A 25,237-nucleotide genomic window follows, 5' to 3' on the forward strand; every position below is an offset into this window, starting at 1 on the left:
ATAGGATTAACTCGATTTATTTACTCGACTGAAAGAATCGTCTTGAAATTTCGAGACTATTCGATGAGAGATTTTTACAAAAAAAATAATTTTTAACTTTAATATAACTTTATCCATTTTTAGACTTAAATTTTGCTTGAGATAAGTGTAAATAGTTGAAAAACAAATTGTTCGAAATTAATAAAATCGATATTATGAATCGGTAAATCAACGATGGCAACTCTAGGTTGTCTACCATAGACAAATCGATGTTTTGTATTAGTTGTTATAAATAGCATAAATTAGTCATCTGACTGATTCTGCAAGTAATTTTTGTAAAGGCCGCGCCTAGGCAGAAGTGGCGGCGCGGCGCTACTATCGCAGTATCTGTATAGAATTATTGACTTCTCAATTAGTTCCATTAAAAACCGCAGGACTTCTTGCGTGGCGCGTACTCCTATTTATTGGAATTGTAGCCAATTTAACTCTTGATAAATCGACTTATCTCGGAATGGATGCATTAATAAATTACAACGTATGTGTAACTTTAGTTATAGCTTTGAGGTCTATACTGTATAGCTATAGCAAAAGATTTGGCTGATGCAATCGTTTGAAAATCATTAATGGTGTCAGTACTTCCTGTATAAATTATAGTGCCATCTAGTGGCAAGTAGTAAAAGCATTTTCTATAGTTTTCAATTTATTACTATTACAAATTGCAAATTGTAATATTTGGTATTTGTTGGAAACCAGTTACATTTTTTTACAAAATAATGCTTCAGAATGTAGTCTATATTTTTGGAAAATGATTTGATAAACAGCTTCAAGTAGGTATGTAGGTACCTAATCTAGGTCACTACGGAATAAATTGGCTGATGCAATAAATAGGTAGGTACGGTCACGAATACTAATATATATACACTTTGAAACCATGTCACATTAACTTTTTTGACAAATTAAACCGTAAGTCTCATTAAATGTCACATAATGAGAGTGCGACAGGGTTCTAAAGTGGGTCATGATATTGCTCATGACTGTACAATAATATAATCGTATTTAGACTATAGGTATGTACTTAAATGTATAATCCCTGCAAATTGTGACTAAACTGAAGTATCTAGCTAACTATAAGTAAACCCGTAAGTAAATAAAACAAAGTGATGAAACTACTACCGCCATCTATTGTGAAATAGTGGCACCAAAAATATGTAATATTATTATGTTTGTATGTAATATTAAAATATTCACGCCCTTAGCCCCATAGGAGTACCAAGCCACCAAGTCTGTTATTTGTACCACGATTGACATGGTCAACTTTATAGTATGGCCAGAGTTTATCATATTTTATGAAATTAAATGGAAAAAAAAACTTTTTAAAGATTCTCAATAATAATTTTCTAGAAATCATATTTTTTGGTGAAATTGTAGCGTTAATGAATAAAAACAATTCATCTCTTTTTTATGTAATTTAGTCTATCACACTAGACACATTTTTCCATATTTTAGAAAATATTCGAATTTAGGGAAATAAGAATAAAACATTATTAAAATCCTTTATTAATTATTTTTTAGTCTTTTATTTACAAAAGAGGTGCATCTTACAAAAATAAATTCTTTACTTGCATTTCAAAAAAAATATCTGGCAATTACACTTACTTATAATTAAAAAAATAGCTAATAATTACTTATTCAACTATAAAAAACATATATTTTTACCAACAATATTAATTGATAAAGATTTTATTTTTGTTTCGTGCTAAAAATAATAACTTACCCTACTTTTTCTTAAAAAACATACTAGATGGCGTTAAAAACAGCGTTTCTTCAGCGGATTTTTTTTTTATTATATAACTTAATTATTTATTAAATCAAAAATGGAATACCGTGGTCGTACCATATCCAAAATTATTTTTTAATAATGCCAAATTCCCGAGAACTAACGCCATCTAGTGGTCATAGCTACCTAACACTTTTTTTAGTATCATAATCGTCGTGCAGAATAGGCTGTATGGCTGTATGCCTGTGTTCCATTGCCTTCTCATTTGAGAAAATGTAAATACTACTACTCATAATGGTATAAAATACGGGACCATCCAGGCTACGTTCTTCGAATACAATATAAATATAGATATATTTACTTCGTTTAATCTTCTAATTTCATGGATAACAGACATAATTAATTTATTATTCTGATCAAAATAACTATACTTACATAAACTATACATAATCTGATCCAAATATCAAGCAACAATTATTTTTATATATGCTTCTGCCGTTACATTGTATTTTGGAATAATTATGTATCCGAGTATTGAGAAAATAGGTAATTATGAAGTTAAAGCTGTACAAAGCCTGGAAAGTCCCTCAATAAAAATACATTAATTAAAACCTACGTATTAATTCAACTGTCATCACATGGTCACACTGGCAAAGCCTTCAGCTTTTGCTTGGTCTATTGGTGAGAGGTTTTTCAGAGTACTGTCCAGGGTACCGACCACAGAAGTGAACACGTGCGAATATGAATACAAAAACCACAGCAGAAGACACAGTAGAACCGTTTGCAGTATCACGTCTGCTACGTAGCGTCTGAGAAAGAGAAAAAAAAGCATCATCATCATCATCTCAAAATGTTTTCTTGCCACTGGTTGCCTGGTTGAAATTGCTGCTTAGCAATAAGGCCAGCAGACTTTGCTGTATCTTTCGTCCATGTGTGTAAAACTTGTTTTGAATGTTGTGTCAAATAAAGTATATTTGTATTGTATTGCATCTCCCTAGCGTTATCCCGTTCTCCACAGGGTCCGCTTACCTAACCTGAAGACTTGACAGGTCCGGTTTTTACAGAAGCGACTGCCTGTCTGACCTTCCAACCCGCGAAGGGAAAACCAGCCCAATACAGGTTAGGTCACATACCTCCGAAAATGCATTTCTCGGGAATTTGGGTTTCCTCACGATGTTTTCCTTCACCGCTGAGCACTGATATATATTTAGGCCTGTGTTGGATTCGAACCTGCGACCTCAAAGTGAGAGGCAAGCGTTATACCAACTGGGCTACCAAGGATATTTGTTAACTATTAATAAAAACTTATAATTTATGGGTTTTATAAATAATGACTATAAGTAATGCCCCATTAGACTTTTTTATTTTTTTGTTGTAGATACCATTAACTACTTGGCCGAGCTAATGGTGACCACTGAAAGCTCTCGCCCGGTAAACAATAATTTAACTTTCTAAGACCGAGATTTCCAGACACAATAGATAAGCAGTGGAGTTTGGATTTTAGAAGGATATTTTACCAAAAAATAGCAGAATTGCTTCAATAATGCTCGGAATTCAGGAAATGATTTGGATTTAGATGAATTGCTAAAGTGGCCATTTTGGCCCCCTAGTTCTGACTTTGAGAATAAAACTCACATTCTATGCAGTTTCTTGGCTCTGGGTAAGGTGGACGGGTCTTCCTTGCAGACGAACTGCCTGGCTCCAAGGATGTAGTCTTTCAGGTACTCTGGAATGTCTACTGAAGAGACGTCGGTGAAGAATGTCTCGTCGTCTTCTTTGCTGATCCTTTCGCGCAGGGCTCTGGAAAAAGAACTTGACCATTGACGTATTGGATACCTTTAAAGGGTCGTGGCAAAACCGTCTGCCTGAATAAGGAACTGTGGGACACGATAAGCTACAGAAAAAATGTACAAAAGTTTTTTTAATGCGATTTTTTGCTTTGGTAATGACGTTAGCAAACAAGCAAAGCAACAATGAAAGAGAGGAAGGGGAAGACCAAGAAGAGCTTGGAACAGATCAAAGCGAAGGTGAACGTCTTATAAGGAAGTGAAGGAATTGGCCTTTGATAAACAAGAATCGAAAATGCTACTCCGACAAGACAAGATAAAATACAACCCCGTGCCCATGGCTTTTGAGACTGCAGGTCCTTGGTGTAGCGAGGCGAGGGAATTGATCAGGGAGATCGGCCGGAGACTCAAAGTCAGAGGGGGTGACCCTAGGTCTGCGTCTTACCTGGTCCAACGCCTGTCAGTGGCTGTGCAACGGGGCAATGCCGCTAGTGTAATGGGTTCGTTTGGACCAGGTCAGAATCAGAACACTTAAACGCGTAGTTGGACGTGACGAAGTTACGTATGTTTCTGATTATATGACAGATTGTATTATTATAATAATAAAGATAATTATTGTATAAAATAACAAAAACAAAGCATTTACCTGAAATTGTTGTTAGTGAAGTACCATTCCTTAGTTGTATAGTACTGAATGACACCCATTCCATGGCTGATTCTCTTTTGAACGTTCACCATGCTGAAATAAGTTATAAAATAACAATTAGCATAGTTACAGTCGTGAGCAATATCATTTACCCACTTTAGAACCCTGTCGCACTATCATATTTGACATTTAATGAGACTTACCGTTTAATTTGTCAAAAAAGTTAATGGGACATGGTTTCAAAGTGTATACATATTAGTGCTCGTGACCGTACATTAATATCATTTAATATTTTTTGTTTTTTTTTTTTGATAGAGTTCGGTGGTCCGCAAGATAAATTTTAAGACCAATTATGTACTAAATTCATACAATGAATGATTTGATATTTTTTTGCCAATATTATCTTTTCATCTTTCGCGGTCCTGTGCGCACTCCGGCCAGTCCCTCCGACAAACGTTCAAGTCGTCACGTGTGTGATGGAACGACGAGCGGGAGGCCTCTGCCCAGCAGTGGGATCTTGTAGATCAGATTATACAGGGTGTTAGTGACATTGTAACGAATACTGAGGGGATGACTCAGACCAAGTGGTATATTCCGTCTTCTTCTTCTTCTATCGTGTGGGTTGTGAGGTGAATTACCAACCTCATCAACCCTGGTCTCAGGGTTACTATTGAGCCGCCAAAGGCCCCTGACATGACTCATATAACGACTACGTACTTGCATCAGTAAGTAATAACCGGGACCAACGGCTTAACGTGCCTTCCGAAGCATTTTCCGTCGAAAAGTCATGATATTTTTAGATTTCTAAATTATTTTCAATTCTATACTTTTGCGACGGAAAATTCCACTTGATATCAACTCAGAATCAAGGTCTGAATCATCCTACAAAGTTTTCGTTACGATGTCACTAACACCCTGTATATCTGTTTTCATGAATGAAATCTTGAATCAGGCATTATGAACACTACCTGTAGATATTTTCCCTTACAATACTTCATATTTATATAGATTAACTGTCAGCACGAAAGCAAGAAAAATGCCCTAAGAAGGGTTAAAAAGGCAAAAAAGATTCCTTTTTTTTTTTGGCCTTTTTACCTGGTTTTCACACGCAAATGGGCACGTCAAGTCGACCCTACAAGATCGCATTGTTGGACAAAATTTCCAGCCCCCAAACAAATTTGACCTCGTCGAAAGGTGATGTAAATCAGTGTTGCCCTCTGGGTAAACTTTCACTGAACCCTGGACTGCGGCACCCATATACCTTTATGTTTTCCAACTAAATATTAATTTAATGTGTGTATATTTTAATGTTGTAAATGTATTATGTGTGTCGCAGGTTTTACCTAAATAAACTTTATTATTATTATTTGTATGTCGTTTCCATATCTCGGGCCTACGGAGTCCCGGACTTTTGGAAGGCGTGCGTGGGGCCGAAGCCAACACGTAGATGCCCCTTAAGACAGTTTAATCTAAATGTGGCGTGACACAAAAATGACTCACAAAGTTTTTCGCCCCATCAAAAACAGCAAGCCATCAACCAAATATGCTGGTATCAAGTGGAGAAAGATTACGCAGATCTGGTGAGTCCACCAGTAGGATTTGACAGTACCACCAGGGTACCAGAGGGCTACAGTGTGGGGGTACACGTTTACCCATTTCCTACCTGTAAAAGGAACGAAAATACAATCAGCCATCAATGATTACATAATCAAATCAAATATACTTTATTGCACACAAACAAAACATACAAATGTATAATTAAAACACGTAATGGCCCCGATTCCTGCAGACACCGCCTAATTTTATTTTAAGTTATATCCGTCATTTTCATATCCGTCGGAAAGGAAAGGGACGGATGATTCACAGCTCTTAATTTTAGGAAGAATGAGTAAATGAATGAATAACCCGGGCGAATCAAAAGGTACGTCGCTGGTATGCAATCCGTTTGACGTGCTGTCTACTTAACTGTGTCGGGTTATTGATGGATGTAAAATTTTTAGACGGTTGGTTTAGATTTGTGCTTAATATCGAGTTTTTACCGCATTAATTATGGGTATTATGTGTTTTAATTATGATAATAACCGCGTAAAACTCAAACAATTTACCTTATATGTCGTGGCCAGATCGTAAAATTGATCATTTCATGACGTGTTCGACCATTTCATGAAATGGTCATATTTTAATGAAATGGCCAACTTATATTTTATTTTAATATTATAACCCCAATAATAATCAGATCGCTCCTTAGAGTTATAGCTAGGAATTTACCTACTTTATTCTAAATTTCATTGATACCATTTGGGAGAGCCGCTGATTCTTGAGACACAGATTCGTCTAGTTTAAGAGTCAGAGACTTCAAAACATTTTTGTAAACTTATTATTATTTATTATTAATATAATAAAATACATATTTTTATAATTCTATAAGTTTGATGAAACGGTAAATAAGTAGATATTTTCTAAAATAATGTGTGTAAGAGTACTTCCAACTTACCCAGCTCAATAATTTCAGCCCAAGTCATTTTGACGATGCCGGAGAGAGTTATGTTGTACACACGAGTCTCTTTTGGCCTGTGACGGAGGAAATATGACAAATCAGAGGGGTTAAAAAGATTACGTACAGTCATGAGCAATATAATGTACCCACTTTAGGACTCTGTCGCACTAACATATTTGACATTTAGTGAGACTTACAGTTCAATTTGTCAAAAAAGTTAATGTGACATGGTACAGTCATGAGCAATATAATGTACCCACTTTAGGACTCTGTCGCACTAACATATTTGACATTTAGTGAGACTTACAGTTCAATTTGTCAAAAAAGTTAGTGCGAAATGGTACCAAAGTGTATACATATTAATGCTCGTGACCGTACAAGAAAAGGCTAGTTTCCAACCAGTCAAATCAGTTACTTTTTTCTAAACGTCAAAACAGGAAATTACTATGGAATTTGTACGAAAAAGCACACTGTGACGTCATAAAAAAAGTGATAAAATGTCGGACTTATTATTACGTTTTTCTTGATTAAAATGAATGAATAAGTTAAATAGAAAAAAGAAAATTTTTCGTTACTTTTAAATCTGTCTTCATTTAGTAATCACAATTTTATAATTTATCTTTATTTATTTATTTAATCGTTAACAATTTTTACATTGTGTTCGACATTATATATAATAATAATAATCCATTTAACATATTTAAACATTTCATGACAAGAACATAACAATTTTACATATACAAAAATAATGAATAACATAAAATTTATAGCAATTAATAATAATTTAAATAGCAAAAACAAAGTAACAATGTCAATGAATTGAATTGAATTAAGCAATAATGTCAAAATTTCAAAGGTATTTAGATTTAAGGATGTTAAGTTCAATAAAAAAACCTTTTTAACCTAGTACACGACCAAATTTATAAAGTTAGTGATTATTTAGAAGATATGAATGCATGGGATTAACTGTCTGAGAACTGATATTAGGCAGCTAAATTACTCAATTGTATATCAATATTTTATGTTTATTTTATTTTTTTTAAAAAAGAACGTCTAGGGCCCTGTGCCGAGGTTTTTCTTGCAGCTTCTTTTCCCCGGCTATACAGGTTGTGAGAAGCTGCAGTAGTTTTAGGCGGATGAGACGTTCGTTATGTAAAAATTGACGATTCAAAGTGTAACTATGTTACCTACTGAATAAAGATATTTTTGAATTTTGAATTTGAATTTTGAATTTCATCTGAAAATCAAAATTGTAATTCAATTTGACATTTGCGCTTATAAAAGTAAGGGTGTGATGGCAAGAAATGTCAAAAAGCAATATTGTTTTTTTTAGATGAACCGCTTTGATGTGGTCTTTGTAACCCCTTAGGAATAATTCCGCATTAAGTATTTGCTAAGATCTATAATTCCATTCTCACTTACCACCAAGTGAGTTAGGAGTTCTTCGTTTCTCCATATTTTAATAAAAAAAATATCTACTTAGTATCTACATCACATCCTTTTAGACGAGGCGTTATATCCAGGTCTCACCCAACTGGGCGCCTTCAGGCCTGTTGTCTTTAGAACCCTCAGTGATTCCCTTTTATCCAACCGTTAATGTCATTTGCGACATCCGTACATACATAAACTTATTTAGAACCGCGGTAAGCAGAGACTATGGAATTCCATTTGCTTCGATCCTCACACACTTCTTTTGCTTCTTCCACATTCATCAATCGTTTTCATACGTGCGCGTTGCTTCAGATAAGATCGTATCCGGCTAAGTAGTTAATGCCATTTGCGAGTAACGTCAAAAAAAAAAAGATCGTACTACTAAACCTTTTCTAGGGATATTCATATTCATATTCATTTAATCATTGCAAAGTCACAAGTAGTTAGGTGTTACATACATGGTATTAGGTACATGTGACGCCCTGCAAGGGCACAGCAACGTAAGAGGTGACAGCAGCTTCATTATTAAAAATATTAGAAAGTAACATAGTTAATTATGAATTAAACAAGTTAAAGGTAACAAAATTATTATACACTTACAAAATTATTACATACTAATATACATCACAGTCTAAAATACAATATTTAAAAAATTATATTATTTATTAACTTATAATATTTAAAACTATACAAATTAAATAAAGTACTCAAGCAAATATACAATACATAATTATATACTTACCTAAGCACCTCATCGAACAATCTGTTTATCATTAAAAAACTCTTCAATATTATAATAACTTTTGTTTAGTAGGAATAATTTTAATTGTTTTATGACTTTAAATTTTCTGTTTTTTTGATAGCATTTGGAATACTATTGTAGATTTTAATTGTCATACAATGGGATATCTCCAATTTGGCCAAATCTACAGCTAGCCATGTCCAAAAGATCAGGAGTACTTACTTATCAAGTGCAGTAGCGTATGCAAGTAGAATGCATCCGTTGACGGTGACGTCGACGGGCATGGCGTCTGCCATGTAGGAAGGCTCGCAGTGCATGGAGCGGATAACACCTGGAAAAAAAATAATAGTTTTTCGAGTCAATAGCTATAAGCGCTGTCCTCCGTGTAATGGCCTCCGTGGTTCACTGGTTGAGCGCTGGGCTCACGATCCGGAGGCCTCGGGTTTGAATCCAGGGACATATCTCAAAAATCACTTTGTGATCCCTAGTTTGCTTAGGACATTACAGGCTGATCACCTGATTGTCCGATAGTAAGACGATCCTTCGGAAGGCACGTTAAGCCGATGGTCCCGGTTATTACTTACTGCTGAATGTACGTAGTCGTTACATAAGCCATGTCTGGGGTCTTTAGCGGCTCAATAGTAACCCTGACACCAGGGTTGATGAGGTTGGTAATTCACCTCACAATCCACACGATAGAAGAAGAAGCGCTGTATGAGGAAGAATTATTACAGATTGTTTGGCATACCTTTTCCACTGCCAATCAGCAGGCCAGTGGGCCCATTAAGGTTGTCCACCCATCCTGGATACGGGTCCTTCCACGCGGAAGTCACTGTTAAAACATTCAGAAAAAGTTTATAATCCTCTATTGACGGTTGTCTGGAAGAGATCGCTTTTAGCGATAAAGCCTTTGCCCACTTAGGGTGGTATTAATAAACTAATCTCAGCTGAGACTGCCCTCAAGATCATGCTCAAGTCACTGTTTTTTATATGAGAACTTACTGTCACATTGACATGATCTTGAGAGCGGTCTTGAAGCTGAGATTAGTTTTTTAATACCACCCTAAGGGTGGTATTAATAAACGAATCTTAGCTGAGACTGCCCTCAAGATCGTGCTCAAGTCACTGTTTTTATATGAGAACTGTCACATTGACATGATCTTGACAGCGGTCTTGAAGCTGAGATCAGTTTATTAATACCACCCTTATAGTCTTTAGTTTTTCCTTGTACCTTGTTCTGAGTCTTTGTGAAATAAATGTGTTCATTTCTCAGTTTCGTTTTCGAAATTACATCATTAGAGGAAGACCTAGAAGAGCGTACATTGACGAAATTGGAGATGTCCTTAGAAAAGGTTCAGTACGATCTACTTTATACCGGCGTGCGTGTATGAAATTGATGAATGTTTAGGAAGCAAGAGAAGTGTGTCAGGATCGAGGCAAATTGAATTCTGTAGTCTCTGCTTACCCCGGTGGGAAATAGGCGTGACTTTATGTATGTATGTAGTACATTCTAGAGTACATAGAACAAATAAAAGAATAGACGAAAGTCGTGTCTCATAAAGAAGTCAAAGAATTTGCTTTTGATAGACAATTACGGAGAATGCTACACCGACAAGAGCGTGGCTCTTAAATTTATGATGATGGTATTATAACTTAATAAGTACATAATAACAAACAACAAAAACGTCTAAAAAATTGGCTAGTTGATATGGAATTTTATGACTTGAATGAATATTTTCAACAACAATGATATTTAAAATTGACAAATGTTTATAATGTGACTAATTATTAGGTACTTACTTAATTCCTTGATGCTCAATACTGACATTATTTGTAATATTGTACGTCCGACATGGACATGCTGTTGAGACAATTTTATAATGTTTGACACCTGCATGTATGTACCTACACAGCTTCTCAATAAATGTTTCTTGTTTCTTGTTTCTTGTTTGTTTGTTTGTTATAACTAAATGTATCGCATACTAAAAAAATAAAACCGGGCAAAGGAATCTACACTAACGTCTATAGCCCCATCTATGATGCAGATTTTGAACTAAATAAATGAAACAAACTTTTAATTTACCGCCATCTAGTGACAATAAAAAATACTGTGATAGATAGTTGACAAAATGGCGGTAAAACATAATATTTACTTTGTTATTTTCCAGTAATAATAATAAATAAGTTTATTCAATTAGTAATTTTTAGTTTGTTTTTCTCAATTAGTCCATTTATGGTGCACGAGTGAGAAAGAATTAAGATATTCTCTCTCGCACTAGTGTACATAACACATTTTAGTGACAACAATCTGGCGCCTATCAACAGTAAATCACAGTTTTTTTTTTATCATCACTAGATGGCGAATTTTGAGAATAAAGATAAAAAAATAATAACATAATTATAATAATAATGTTTTTTTTCTCATGTATAAAATTGGTTTAGTTCCGCTACTCACCAATAGATGGCCTTGCAATGGCCAGTGGGAATTTGGTGCCATATTCCGCTACTAAATCTTCTGTGATCGCTTTAGTGTAGGAGTATGTGTTGGGTTCTGAAGATATCAACCTGTAAATAATTATTTTAATTATTTATATTTAATTTTTATGCATTACGATTATTCGCAGCATATTATACTTCCTGTACAGTCATGCGCAATATAATGTATCCACTTTAGGACTCTGTCGCACTAACATATTTGACATTTAGTGAGACTTACAGTTCAATTTGTCAAAAAAGCTAATGTGACATGGTACCACAGTGTATACATATTAATGCTCGTGACCGTACCTATATGCTTCGAATAATCGTAATCCTACAATATTTTTTGTAGAAGAAAATTACTCGATGGGAAATCAAACTCGGAACCACCACTTTTATGGTCAGGGGACTTATAAAGGCTACAAAAAATCATCTATAAAAAAGCAATATTACAATTTGACGTTTGCGCATATACCTAATAGTAAACACGCAATCCAAACAAATGTCAGAAACTACAAGTGCTAAGAGTATCAAATTTTGCATGGAGGTTCGTTTCAGAACGTAGGTGCTCACCAGGACGGGGTTTTGCGAAATTCAACCCCTAAAGGGGTAAAAATGGATAGCACGTTTGTATGAAATTCTATATTAGGCTGCACGCGAATGAACTCGGCTTGTAGGTACTTTTACAAAAGAAAGAAAGAAACATTTTATTAAGTATTTAGGACACCACAGACACGGATTACATTAGGTATATATGTCGAAGGGATATGATAAAAACGGGGATTTGACCAAATCCCCGACATCTTACCAAATAAACCTTTAAAATACCAAAGCAAAATTATTTTTGTCATTTCACTGAACCAATTTAGGGATTTGTTCAATTCACTAGATTTGTTTAGGGAAATGATAAAATCGTGTTGTTATTTTAACATCCTCCGTGATTTGATTAAATCCCTTAGGGAATTGATCAAATCCCCGTTTTTATTATATCCCTGCGACATATACATTATAAAGAATCACATCAAAAGTCAACGCTAATATTTTCTATATAGAAACATGGAAAACGAACACAGAAACTTATACCTAAATTAAATATGACGTCATATCGGCAGGACGTAATATACGATCCCGACGACCCGATTACTCTAGCAATAGAGGCAGCCAATCAGCTTGCGACACTAAACACTTCAGGACCCCGATACCGACCCCGCCGGCGTGGTCGACGATTTCCCTCATTCAGCGCTTATCGCTATCGACCCACTAGGGTCGATTAATTCTTCCAAATATTTTTCCTCTCAGACGACGCCCTGAGCCGAGGTTCGCGCCCAACGGGGCACTCTCAGGCCTGTTGTCTTAAACGTTGTACCGGGTGAGAGCCTTCAGCGCTCCCCATTTGTCCGGCCAAGTAGTTAATGCCATCTGCGGCAAATCTACAATAAGTCACGTCAAAAAAAAATAAAAAAAATAACGTCATATCGGCTTACCCATGTGTAGTAGATGGTGTCCCGAATAAAAGGTCCTCATTCTGATGCCCCGGCGTGGGCCGCGCTGCTGGTATTCTGTGAGACCTGAGTACCTACTGAGTGAAGTACGGACATCGCGCCACCCACACATAAGCACTTACTTAGGCTCCAAGTGGTTGAGAAGATCATCGTCCATCCACTCGACGATTTCCATGATCTTCCTGGGTTTGTGGACGGCTGGGTACAGTTTCTCCTCCAGCACATCTAGATGACAACGGCAGTACGCTGTCGACAGATGTACGAATACCTGGCGAAATCCACATATTAATACGCAGTATTTTTTCTATGCTTATATACATAAACAGCCTATATACGTCCCACTGCTGGGCACAGGCCTCCCCTCAATCAACCGGAGGGGGTATGGAGCATACTCCACCACGCTGCTCCAATGCGGGTTGGTGGAGGTGTTTTTACGGCTAATAGCCGGGACCGACGGCTTAACGTGCCCTCCGAAACACGGAATCATCTTACTTTTTCGGACAATCAGGTGATTCAAGCCTGTAAAGTCCTAACCAAACAAAGAACAGTCTCACAAAGCGATTTCGACAATGTCCCCATCGGGAATCGAACCCGGACCTCCATATCGTGAGCCTAACACTCTAACCACTAGACCACGGAGGAGGCGGAAATGTCAAATAGCAAATTCCTTTTTTCAAACGAATTGCGTCAATGTTGCCTCCTCCAGCACGAACTTACTTCCAATTTCTCCATAGTTTCAGCGAGTTCTAACACTCTCAGTGTTCCAGTAGTGTTCATAGCCACTGCATCTTTAAGTTTCTGATCAAACCTGAAATTAAAAACAAATCAAAATAATCGAAACAAAAATATTTCGCCAGGCTGTATGGCTATGTCCCTTTGCCTGCTCCTTCTCGGGGGCAATTTCAACCAACCAAAAACAAACATCTATGGAACAGGCTTTTTGGCGGGAACGGGAACGGGACAGTTGCTTTCTTCATTGAATAATCTACTTATGTAATTATACTATGTAGTGAAATACACTCCTGTAAGTTTTTCATTAATATAAACGACGAAAGCAACAAAGATTGAAGGTAAGTTTCCGTATTATGTTAATTTATAAAAATAATTACACATAAGTCCTTTTCAAATTCATTTATATACAATAATTACGTAATACATTAAGTATTCAGATTATTTTAACCCAGTAATGAGTACGTTCAACTGTTATTCAAAAGGTCTAGGGTTCATGTCCAGGCTAAAAACAATAACAAAATAAGCTTAAGTTATGCTGTATCGTAATCTTACCACTATAGTCAGAGGTACATGCACACACCTCAGTTATCAGCGACATCTGTTAGATTTTTCGGTTACTAAGTTACATACATACATACATAAACTCACGCCTATTTCCCACCGGAGTAAGCAGAGACTATAGAATTCCATTTGCTTCGATCCTGACACACTTCCCTTGCTTTCTCCACATTCATAACTCGATTCGGTCACTAAGTTACATTTTCAAATATCTTGACATTCAGATAAAAACGAACGAACGAAACGAACTAATTGGTTCCTAAAAAAAGCACTAGATGGCGCTTGTCCGTGACAGAAGGTACGATAAGGTGCAAAAGTCCAATCAGTTTTTTGACAAACATGGCCGTAGAAAAAGAACCCCGGGACAGAATCTGATAGATCTTTGCCAGAATCATAGGGAAAGCATAAGCTTTCAGTACATAATAAGTCTTATCAGTGGAGGTTCTTGGACCAGATTCGCCCATTCTCCTTTTATAATTATGAACTAATGGTTCATAATTTCACAACTGTTTACAAATAATTTGCTGGGCTCAGTGACTGAATCTTTGCTCTTTGATTGTACATAGTACAGTCGAGCATTAATGTGTATACAGACTTACTTTGATACCATGTCACATTAACTTTTTTGCCAAATTGAACTGTAAGTCTCACTGAATGTCAAATATGTTAGTGCGACAGAGTCCTAAAGTGGGTACATTATATTGCTCATGACTGTACATAGTACATACCTGACGCAAGCGGCGCTATGGAAGACCATATTGCAAGTACTCTGCAGCAGCTTCCGGTCCTCATCAGATATGCCAAGTTCTGGTTCCAGGATGTCTCCAGCGATGAGACGGAGCTTCTTGAAGCACGTTGGGTCCTTTTCTTTGAGAGGGTCAAAGACCTGGAAGAAGGGTTCGATTAGAAGACATATATCATACTTATAAATAAGAGAGATATGCCTTCAGCACTCACGCCAACTTCATCAACCATGGTGTCAGGGTTACTATTGAGCCGCCAAAGGCCCCGTGTCTCAAGTAACGACTACGTACTTACATCAGTAAGTAATAACCGAAAACAACGGCTTTCCTTGCTTTCCGATGCACGGATCATCTATATTTTCGGACAACCGGGTGTGTGAATGAGACTGGTGAAATAGTGCTTTTTGTGATACCTACGTCCCCACCAGGATTCGAACCCGGGACTTCCGACAACGGACAAGAGCGTGGCTATTAAATTCATGATGAAATTATTTTCAATTCAGTACTTCTGCGATGGTTTTCTACTTGATATCAACTCAGAATCATGTTCATCCCTCCAAGTTTTCCTTCCGGTGTCACCGACAGCGACACCCTGTATACTGTTACACCTCTGCCTACCCCTTCGGGGATACAGTCGTGAAGCTATGTTATGTTATGTCAATATCTGGGGGCACGGGAGTGCCCCAGCCAAGACAAGGAAATTAAAATGTTTTGTGGTCTATCTTACCTTCTGGTTGATCAGTTCTTTGAGCCTCTCCTCACTGGTGAGTCCCTTCTTCTGCCTCATCAGCAGGTATATGGTACTGACACCCTTGCAGCTGCGGAGTAGCTTCTCAACTAGAGCCTGGAATGCGCCCTTTTAGTTTAGAATTAGAAACATTTATTTAACGTAATTAACGAAGCAAGAAAGGCTGTATGCTTGAAATGGAACTGGGCTGGACATGTTACCCGAATGCCCGATGACCTCTGGGCCAAAAAAGCTACAGAGTGGGTTCCTGCAAATGCTGTCAGACGTCGTGGAAGGCCGCGGAAAAGATGGCGCGACGAGTTAGACCGCTTCTCGAAACGGTGGCGCGAGCAAGCTGGGGACAGGGAGGAGTGGAAGAAGGGACGAGAGGCCTTTGCCCTGCAGTGGGACATTGAGGGCTATTAATAATAATAATAATCACCGCCTGCTCATTTTATCCATGTTTACCAACATTGATGGAGCAGGCGCCATAGTCCCCCATAGCTCCAGTATCCCGGTCCACTAACCCCTAACCCAATAGTCCAGTTCCCTTTGCTCCCATAATCTGCAATAGTCCTACACGAACCGGGGATTGTCTTTGGGTGCACTCGCATAGTGCATGTGGTGTCACACCACATTTAGATTAAACTGTCTTAAGGGGCCTCTATGTGTTGGCTTCGGCCCCACGCACGCCTTCCAAAAGTCTGGAACTCCTTAGGCCCGAGATATGGAAACGACGTACAAATAATAATAATTATCATGGATTTTGTTGAAGGTCAAGAGAATTCAATCCCGATCTTGCGGGATTCAAAAGTACAAATACCTTCCGCATAAGGTTGTACCTAAAAGTACAATATAGTACAGTCAATATTTTCGATGGAATAATATCTCAGTTAAAATTACCTTTTTTACCAAAAGGATAACTGAGTTTATTGTATGACAATGAATCCAAAATTTTCGTCAAAAGGAACTGTTATTTTTTATAGTTATGACTTTTTTGTCCGTCGTTTCTTTCAGAAAATTTCTGTCAATTTTTTCTTCTCTAGCGGTCTTATACAGAAATTTCGCGTTATTTAACATGGATACTCCTGGCGAAGAAAATGTTGACTGAGAATTTTTCTGAAGAAAGATATAAACGATTTATAAATACCGATATGTAATATGTAAAAATAAAACTATGCCACTCAGATTATTAGATGTAACTGGGAGTGAAGAGCGATGCCTCCTAACACAGACTTTGTAGTCTAAAAGGAGTCATCATCATGTAAAATAAAATTGTAACTCTGTTTTAATTAATTATTTCATTTCATTTCATTAAAGACATTTCAGTTCACTTAACTTCCGCTACCTCTTTTTTTCATATTTATAAAGTACCTAAGTCTACTTTAGTTATTATGTGTAAAAATAATAATAATAATAATAAAGGCGTCGGGATGTGACGACCCCATCGCCCCCTGGTGAATTCATCAGCGAACCTGGTGAATTCAATAGTGCAGTCAGTCTCCGCAGGCCAGCTTGTGGCGAGCTGTAGGTGAGTGACGACACCACGGAGCTGAGATCCCCCGAGAGTCGGTCAGGCCCTCCGTCTCCGGCTTGCCTTCACTGGCCGGCCGGAGTGGACCCCAGCGGGGGCCGCAGGACTCTCACCTCTGGCTTGCCTTCATTGGCCGGCCAGAGTGGGGCGTTAGAGCTATACGCTCGCAGGGTGGAAGTGAAAGATGCATAAGTCGCGAGTTGGTGAGGCGGGTAAACCGCCTCGCAGAAAGCGGTGTACACCTCTCGACACCCTGAGCTGCTCACAACCATGTTGCTGCCTTGCCGTCCAGTCGCGTCGGCTAGATAGGCGGCCCATCCAGTGAGTGGCGAGTCACCGCCTGCTCATTTATCCATGTTTACCAACATTGGTCGAGCAGGCGCCATAGTCCCCCATAGCTCCAGTATCCCGGTCCACTAACCCCCAACCCAATAGCCCAGTTCCCTTTGTTCCCATATTTTGCAATAGTCCTACACGAACTGGGGATTGTCTTTGGGTGCACTCCCATAGTGCATACAGGGATAATCGCCGGTTGGTGTCACACCACATTTAGATTAAACTGTCTTAAGGGGCCTCTACGTGTTGGCTTCGGCCCCACGCACGCCTTCCAAAAGTCCGGGCCTCCATAGGCCCGAGATATGAAAAAGACATACAATAATAATAATAAAGTTCTGTCTAGTAATGTGTCTGTCTAGTTATTAAATAACTTGTAATGTATACCCTCATTGGTTTTTAAAAGATGTGTTGCTGTTGCAGTTTCTTGTCATTTTTTCTCCTCAGCCACAACACCTTGCGAAATGACGTAAATACAAAAATGTTACATTGACCTTCAACAAGTTTATCCATGATAATTACGTTGAATAAATGATTCTGATTCTGTCTATTTAACAATACTTTATCATACTGCAAAGTTTCGTCGCCTGAGGAATTCATTTTGGGATCCACAACCCTTTCCTACACTAAGATGCGTAGAAAGAGAATTTTGTTAAACAAAAGTTGCGCGCTAACTTTCAACATGTTGCGTAAAAAGTAAAAAGCAGATGTAATCAACCTTTTTTAATTTACCTTTCCAACAAATCCAGTGGCTCCAGTAATCAGGATATGTTTCCCCTTGTAGAACTCCGGCACAGAGGGCGCCATTGTCACTTACAGCTGAAGACCATAATAATATAGGGTTAAAATCTGTTAACATGTTACTGTGTATAGTGGTTAGAGAGTTGGGCTCACGATCTGGAGGTCCGGATTCGATTCCCGATGGAAACATTGTCGTCTTTGTGAAACTGTCCTTTGTTTGGCTAAGACATTGGAAGTTTGAATCATCTGAGTATCGGGCTAATAGCCCAAACAACTCCACCAACCCGCAGTGGAGCAGCGTGGTGGAGTATGCTCCATACCCCCTCCGGTTGATTGAGGGGAGGCCTGTGCCCAGCAGTGGGACGTATATAGGCTGTTTATGTTATGATATCTATGTCACTTACAAGGCTCGACCATTATCGACGGCGATGCGGTTCACCTATCACGTTGGTATAACAGAAAGCTCGGTGAGGCGTAGCTTGGTTCATCTTGCGATGGATGTACCTGTGACTACCCCAATTGGGATATAGCCGTGGGCTCATGTATATGTATTTGTGTTTGCATGAATAACTTCTGCAGTTGTAAGGTCAAATGATTTCCATATCCGCATTAGTTTAAGCAATGAATGTCATGCGATATCGACGGAACGTTTGATTATTCAAAAAAGAAATGTTTGAAGCAGCGTTGCCAGACGTCCCGATTTTGGCGGGACGTCCCGATTTTTAAATCAAAATTTAATGTCCGCACGGGACAGGCTCAGTCCCGCTTTTCGGGAATAACTCGACCGTGCGTGCAACGTACTAATTTTTTGTTTTGGTTTTTCCCGCAGGGTAAGGCAAAGGGTCAGCCATGTCTTACGTATTTTTTTTCTTGATGATTAATGAAATGATGAAAGGTGATGATGATGAAACCTAAGCCCCCACCCTCGGAGTAGACTCCTACTCCGAACCCCAAACGAATTAACTCAAAAGTCCGCATAAACTTTCGAGTTATGAAGCGGCTTCCTGGCACGAAGCGAAATAGGCAGATACACTTTGTTTATTCAATACTCCGATATAATAACACTCGCGAATGTCTTCCGACTAACTAAATGCGATCATTAACCACAAAACACCACTTCGTATTAATTATTTAGATTATTCAATGAAGAAAGCAACTGTCCCGTTCCCGTTTCCCGCCAAAAAGCCGCAACGTAGGTACTAAGAAAGCGCGGGCGGATGGCACAGACAAGTGTGTAATAAATAAAACTAATAAAACTTTCATAAATAAGTTCTAATAAATTAAACTTAAAAAAAAATATTTTGATTTCCATTTTTTTATTCAGAAGACGAATAAGACTCAACTATTTAACGATAGGGTAAATCTGATTAAAAATATCATATTTTTATTAAAATACATTTTCTATGGATACATTTTCTATCTATTGTCACGGAAACGTAATTTGAAATCAAATTAAAAGAAAATATTCGAAAACTTTTTATTATAAGTATACGTTTTTTTTTACTATGTCCCGCTTTCGACGAAAGAATTCCGCTTTTTGCACTCAAAAAGTTCCTAACCCGACTTGGCAAAAAAAATCTGGCAACGCTGGTTTGAAGTGAAGAGGAGCACTTTTACATTTTTCGATTGTAGTTTGAACGTGACGTATTGTAGATTTGCCTTTTTTTTGGCGTTACTTATTGTAGATTTGCCGCAGTTGGCATTAACTACTTGGCCGGACAAATGGGGAGCGCTGAAGGCTCTCACCCGGTACAACGTTTAAGACAACAGGCCTGTGGGTGTCCCGTTGGGCGCGAACCTCGGCTCAGGGCGTCGTCTGAGAGGAAAAATATTTCAAAGAATTAATCGACCCTAGTGGGTCGATAGCGATAAGCGCTGAATGATCGCTCATTCAGCCTCAATCGTCGACCACGCCGGCGGGGTCGGTATCGGGGTCCTGAAGTGTTTGGTGTGTAGATTTGCCGCATATAGTTCCCAACTAGTCAAATCAGTTACTTTTTATTTATTTAAACGTCAAAATATGAAAATACTTACGTCATAGAAAAACCTGATAAAATGGCCCCGATTCTTCCTAATTTGGAGGAGACACCTAATTTTATTTTAAGTTATACCTATCATTTTCTTATCCGCCGAAAAGGAAAGGGACGGATGATTGACAGCTCTTAATTTTAAGAATGAGTAAATGAATGAATAACCCGGGCGAATCAAAAACGTATCTCGCTGGTATGCAAACTGCAAAAATTTTATAGAGTCGTAAAACCGAATGTTCTTTTAAAATCCAAATCCTATTGTTTAACTATTGTGTTTGGAAATCTCGGCGTTACGAGGATAGGGTTATTTTAGATTTGTGCTAAAAATTGACGTGTTCCATAAATTTTATGCTTGTCGATTACCCGTCCCTTTCCTTTTCGGCGGATAAGAAAAAGACAGGTATAACTTAAAATAAAATTAGATGGTGTTTACAAGAATTAGCACCAATGTCGGACTTATTAAATTGTTCATGGTTAAAATTCATAAATAAGTTAAGTACTTAAATAGAAAACAGGATATGTGTATCGTTAGTTTTAGATCTGTTTTTATTTAGAAAACAGAATTTTATATTTTATTTTTGATCTAGCATACAAATCAAGTTTGCCGGAGATGCCTTTTGAGACTAGTTACATTTACAGCCATTTTAAAAGCTGCCACAGAAACGCTGTTTGAATCATCTGATAAAGATGTAAAGGCCTGAGATGATGATGACAAGATATTTTTTTGACTTGAATATGATTTTCATTGTAGGTTTCAGCTCGCGACAACAAATACTTATGGACCCGCCGACGTGGTCGATGATTTCCCTCATTCAGCTATCGGGCCACTGCGGTCGATTGATTGTTTCAAATATAATCTTCTCAGACGACGACGCCGTTTTGTTCGCCCTGGTTATTCATTCGTTTTAAAATTAACTTGTTGACAATTATCCGTCCCTTTCCTTTTCGACGGATAAGAAAATGATGGATATAACTTAAAATAAAATTAGGCTGAAGGCTCTCACCCGGTACAACGTTTAAGACAACAGGCCTGAGGGTGCCCAGTTGAGCACAAACTTCGGCTCAGGGCGTCGTATGAGAGGAAAAATATTTGAAAGCATTAATCGACCCTAGTGGGTCGATAGCGATAAGCGCTGATTGAGGGAAATCGTCGACCACGTTGGCGTGGTCGGTATCGGGGTCCTGATGGTAAAGTTACTGTATGTAATTGAAGTATTTATAAGATAAAACTGTTTAAGCTTACCCGTCACACTACCAATATTGCATGTCTATTTTTATAAGCAAAACATGGTTCTCAATTATCGCATTCCGTATAGTACAATAGGGTGTTACATAGGCATAGGAACTAAAGCACGGACCCTGCAGGGCACAGCAACGTTGAAGGGAAGAGAGGAAGTGTGTATTAAAATTAAAACTTATCATTTAAAAATTCGCCTACGGTATAATAGCTCTTTTTAATTAGCATTGTTTTTAGATTTTTAATTTTTTTTTTTTAGATATGTGAAACTATAATTTTACTACTTTTACTGCCATATATGTACCACATTTTTTGCAATAAACGAATTTGAATTTGAATTTTGAATTTTGAATTTAATGTACTTGTACTTTTTTTTTTGATGTACTTATTTACACTTGTTACCATGTTAAAATATCATGTTTTAAGCAAAAAATAAATGATCATGATTATGATTATACACCCAAAAAACTCCCCTTAAAATAAAAAAAAAACAGAGACTTACCCTAATAAACAGTGACGTGAGTATAGGAACAGTACTTTGTACTAGGCCTGCGTATTATGCACTGATATTCGCTAAGGTTACGACCAGTGGTCCCTGCATTTGTAATTCAGATTCATAATGCGCATTGTACACATACAGGCTGAAGGAAATTCGGTTCAATTTTGCAGTGTCAAAGAGTAAACAATACTACCAGAAGGGACACCGTGTAACCTTCCCGAGAAACGCGTTTCTGAGGCATAACGTAACCTCAGGTTACGGCTGGTGATAAAGAGGGATCTCAGGATGCATGATAGTCGATATTTGATTTTTTTACCCTGCAGGTTACATTCATTCCCACCGGGGTAAGCAGAGACTATAGAATTCCATTTACTTCGATCCTGACACACTTCTCTTGCTTCCTCGACATTCATCAATCGCTTCATATACGCACACCGGTTCAGAGGAGATCGTAGTGTGTTAATCTTTTCTAAGGACATCTCCTTGCAGGTTGCAATGCACAAGACGATCTTTTAATATAAGTACTATCGCGGAGCTCCGTGTGTCGTAAAGTTTGCGGATGAGTGGAGTGCAAAGTTGGAGTGTGAACTATTTGCTCATACTTGTATGGCGCGCGTTTTGCGCTCACTTGGCCCTTTCTACCTCTTTCTTCTTCTATTTTGTGGATATATTATGTAGCTTACGGTGCTAATTCCTGTAAATACCATCTAATTTTATTTTAAGTTATATCTGTCATTTTCTTATCCGCCGAAAAGGAAAGGGACGGGTAATCGACAAGCATAAAATTTATGGAACACACGTCAATTTTAAGCACAAATCTAAACCAACCGTCTAAAAATTTTACATCCGTCAATAACCCGACACAGTTAAGTAGACAGCACGTCAAACGGATTGCATACCAGCGACGTACCTTTTGATTCGCCCGGGTTATTCATTCATTTACTCATTCTTCCTAAAATTAAGAGCTCTGAATCATCCGTCCCTTTCCTTTTCGACGGATATGAAAATGACGGATATAACTTACAAGAAAATTAGGCGGTGTCTGCAGGAATCGGGGCCTACGTTTAAGTAGGTTTTCCATCAAAAATCCGGTACTTAATTAGAATACCATTTTTGCTATTGTTGATTCGGTACTAATGACATCCAGTTATTATAATTGCCGCTAAAAATCGGGATTTCTAATTTTGGTGTTGTTTTTTCTCTATAAGATACTGACCACATCTTTTTGTTTATCTCTTTTTTCAATGTATGGAACTGGTTCTCGTATTTGGAGAATGTTGCTTCATATTGTAGATTGTTGCCATTCAACTCACTGTCAATTTCCAAATGCAAGTTATCAATGGCTACCCATCTTGTTTCTAATGTTTTTAGGGCATCCTCAAACTCCCATTTCTCCACAATGTTTTCTACGATAATGTTCGACACGGTTCTCGTGAAAGCCCGAAAATTGGCTTCCTGTTTACGAATACTCTCATCGAGTCTACTCAGATTTCCTCTTTGCGGCTTTTCTCCGACGTTTTCCTTGCGCGGAATTCCTACCTGATGCAGTTGTAGTCCTTGTGCCGCACTTGTACCTGCCTCTGCGCTTGGATCAATTCCCGTCTCTCGTTGTACTTCAATTTTCTCTTGTATTCTATTCTAATGTATTCTATTCAATGTTTACATTAGTAAGTAATTAGGGAAAAAATAGATTATTTTATGACATCACCTTATCAACTTCCGGGTAAGATAAATAAAAATAGAACTCGTCGTAAACAAGAAATCTATGAAACCAGTAAGCATATTTGATTTGATTTGATTTGTTAAAAGAAAAATATTTTATCGGCAAAAAATACATAGTTACACATTGGCCCCGATTATTCCGGCAGGTTTCCGGCCAAGTAGTTAATGCCATCTGCGGCAAATCTACAAGGGGACTATATTTTCTATCACCAAAATTTATATTTGTCATCAAGATGTATCACCTAATAAATAGATCTATCGCCACGAAATATTTTCGTTCTCAGATAAACAAAAATTGTTCCCAGGTATGAATTATCAAATTAATGTTAATATATGTGTAAAATAAGAGATCGATAACCAATAAAATTATATTGCATTACATGAATATAAACTTCGTTCTTATAATAACAGTTTTGTTACTTAAATAATAACTCTGTGCTCAGAATGGTAGATCTGTCACCAAATAAATCGATTATCGATCCCTGACTGCGACTCCTTTTTATTTGATATTTTGTCACCAATACAGTAGTAACATTTTATTTCGTTCAGATATTAAATTAATAGTATTCGTTACCAATTTAATACATCAATTTATAATTTTAATGAAAAAATGATCAAAGGGGCGGAGACAAATTGGCGCGCTTTAAAAATTGACTAATCCGGCCTCAACGATGGGTAATAGGTAACTAGGTTCGATCACACGATGCGCGACGCGGGCGGCGTACCATAAGCCAGCTATTTTAAACCAGCGCTGATTGTTCAGTGGTAATTATTTTAAACAATAAATATTGATTATATTGACTTTAATTGTTTTATTTACTACTCTGCTAAATATAATTTATACTACCAGTGGAAATTTAGAACCTTGGGAGTCTAGTTAAGTAGCAGAATCTTTTGATTGAAACGATGATGACAACCCTAATTTTTTATTTGAACTTAATGCAATTTTCTAGTAACATAATATGATTTATTGGTAATCTCTTTAAATTAGTTTGTTTAAATACTTATTAGGACACACCTATTATAATACATACAAAAACATTTATTTGGTACTAGACCTTATATCTCAGGATTTTAGGTGATTTATTGTGGAACTGATTTTGCATTGTTTGGTGACTACATTTTGGTGACAGATCTACTATTTTGAGGACAAACCCTATTATTTAAGAAACACAAAACTAATTAAATTGGTGATAGCTTAAATGATACCCAATCTACAATAAGTCACGTCAAAAAAAAAGGCAGGTTTAAGTTATACCTTTCTGTTTCTTATCCGCCGAAAAGGAAAGGGACGGATGATGAACAACCGTATAAAATGAACGAATAGCCCGGGCGAATGTCGTTTGACGTGTGCTGTCAACTTAATTCTGTCGGGTTATTGGCCAATATATAAATTTGGGAGGATTTTTAAAATTCCCGCCTAAAATTGAAGTGTGTTCCATATTGACTGTCGATTACCCGTCCCTTTCCTTTTCGGCGGACAAGAATATGACAGGTATAACTTAAAATAAAATTAGATGGTGTGTACAGAATTGTATTTAT

General features: G+C 37.5%; 1 protein-coding gene across 1 annotated transcript; it reads right to left on the reverse strand.

The window, feature by feature from the left end:
• Positions 1-1,585: 1,585 nt before the first annotated feature.
• Positions 1,586-22,063, reverse strand: LOC126379193 (fatty acyl-CoA reductase 1-like). Its single transcript, XM_050027873.1, has 14 exons — positions 21,977-22,063; positions 18,199-18,285; positions 15,600-15,716; positions 14,858-15,015; positions 13,557-13,647; positions 12,962-13,107; positions 11,315-11,424; positions 9,608-9,691; positions 9,082-9,190; positions 6,684-6,760; positions 5,690-5,852; positions 4,190-4,282; positions 3,392-3,556; positions 1,586-2,565 (listed from the first exon to the last, which is right to left on the reverse strand). Exons 2-14 carry the CDS (start codon positions 18,271-18,273, stop codon positions 2,391-2,393), a joined length of 1,563 nt encoding a protein of 520 aa, XP_049883830.1. The 5' UTR covers positions 18,274-18,285; positions 21,977-22,063; the 3' UTR covers positions 1,586-2,390.
• Between the last annotated feature and the right edge of the window lie 3,174 nt (positions 22,064-25,237).

The sequence above is a fragment of the Pectinophora gossypiella genome, chromosome 28 (assembly GCF_024362695.1).
Source record: "Pectinophora gossypiella chromosome 28, ilPecGoss1.1, whole genome shotgun sequence".
In the NCBI taxonomy this organism is placed as follows: domain Eukaryota; kingdom Metazoa; phylum Arthropoda; class Insecta; order Lepidoptera; family Gelechiidae; genus Pectinophora; species Pectinophora gossypiella.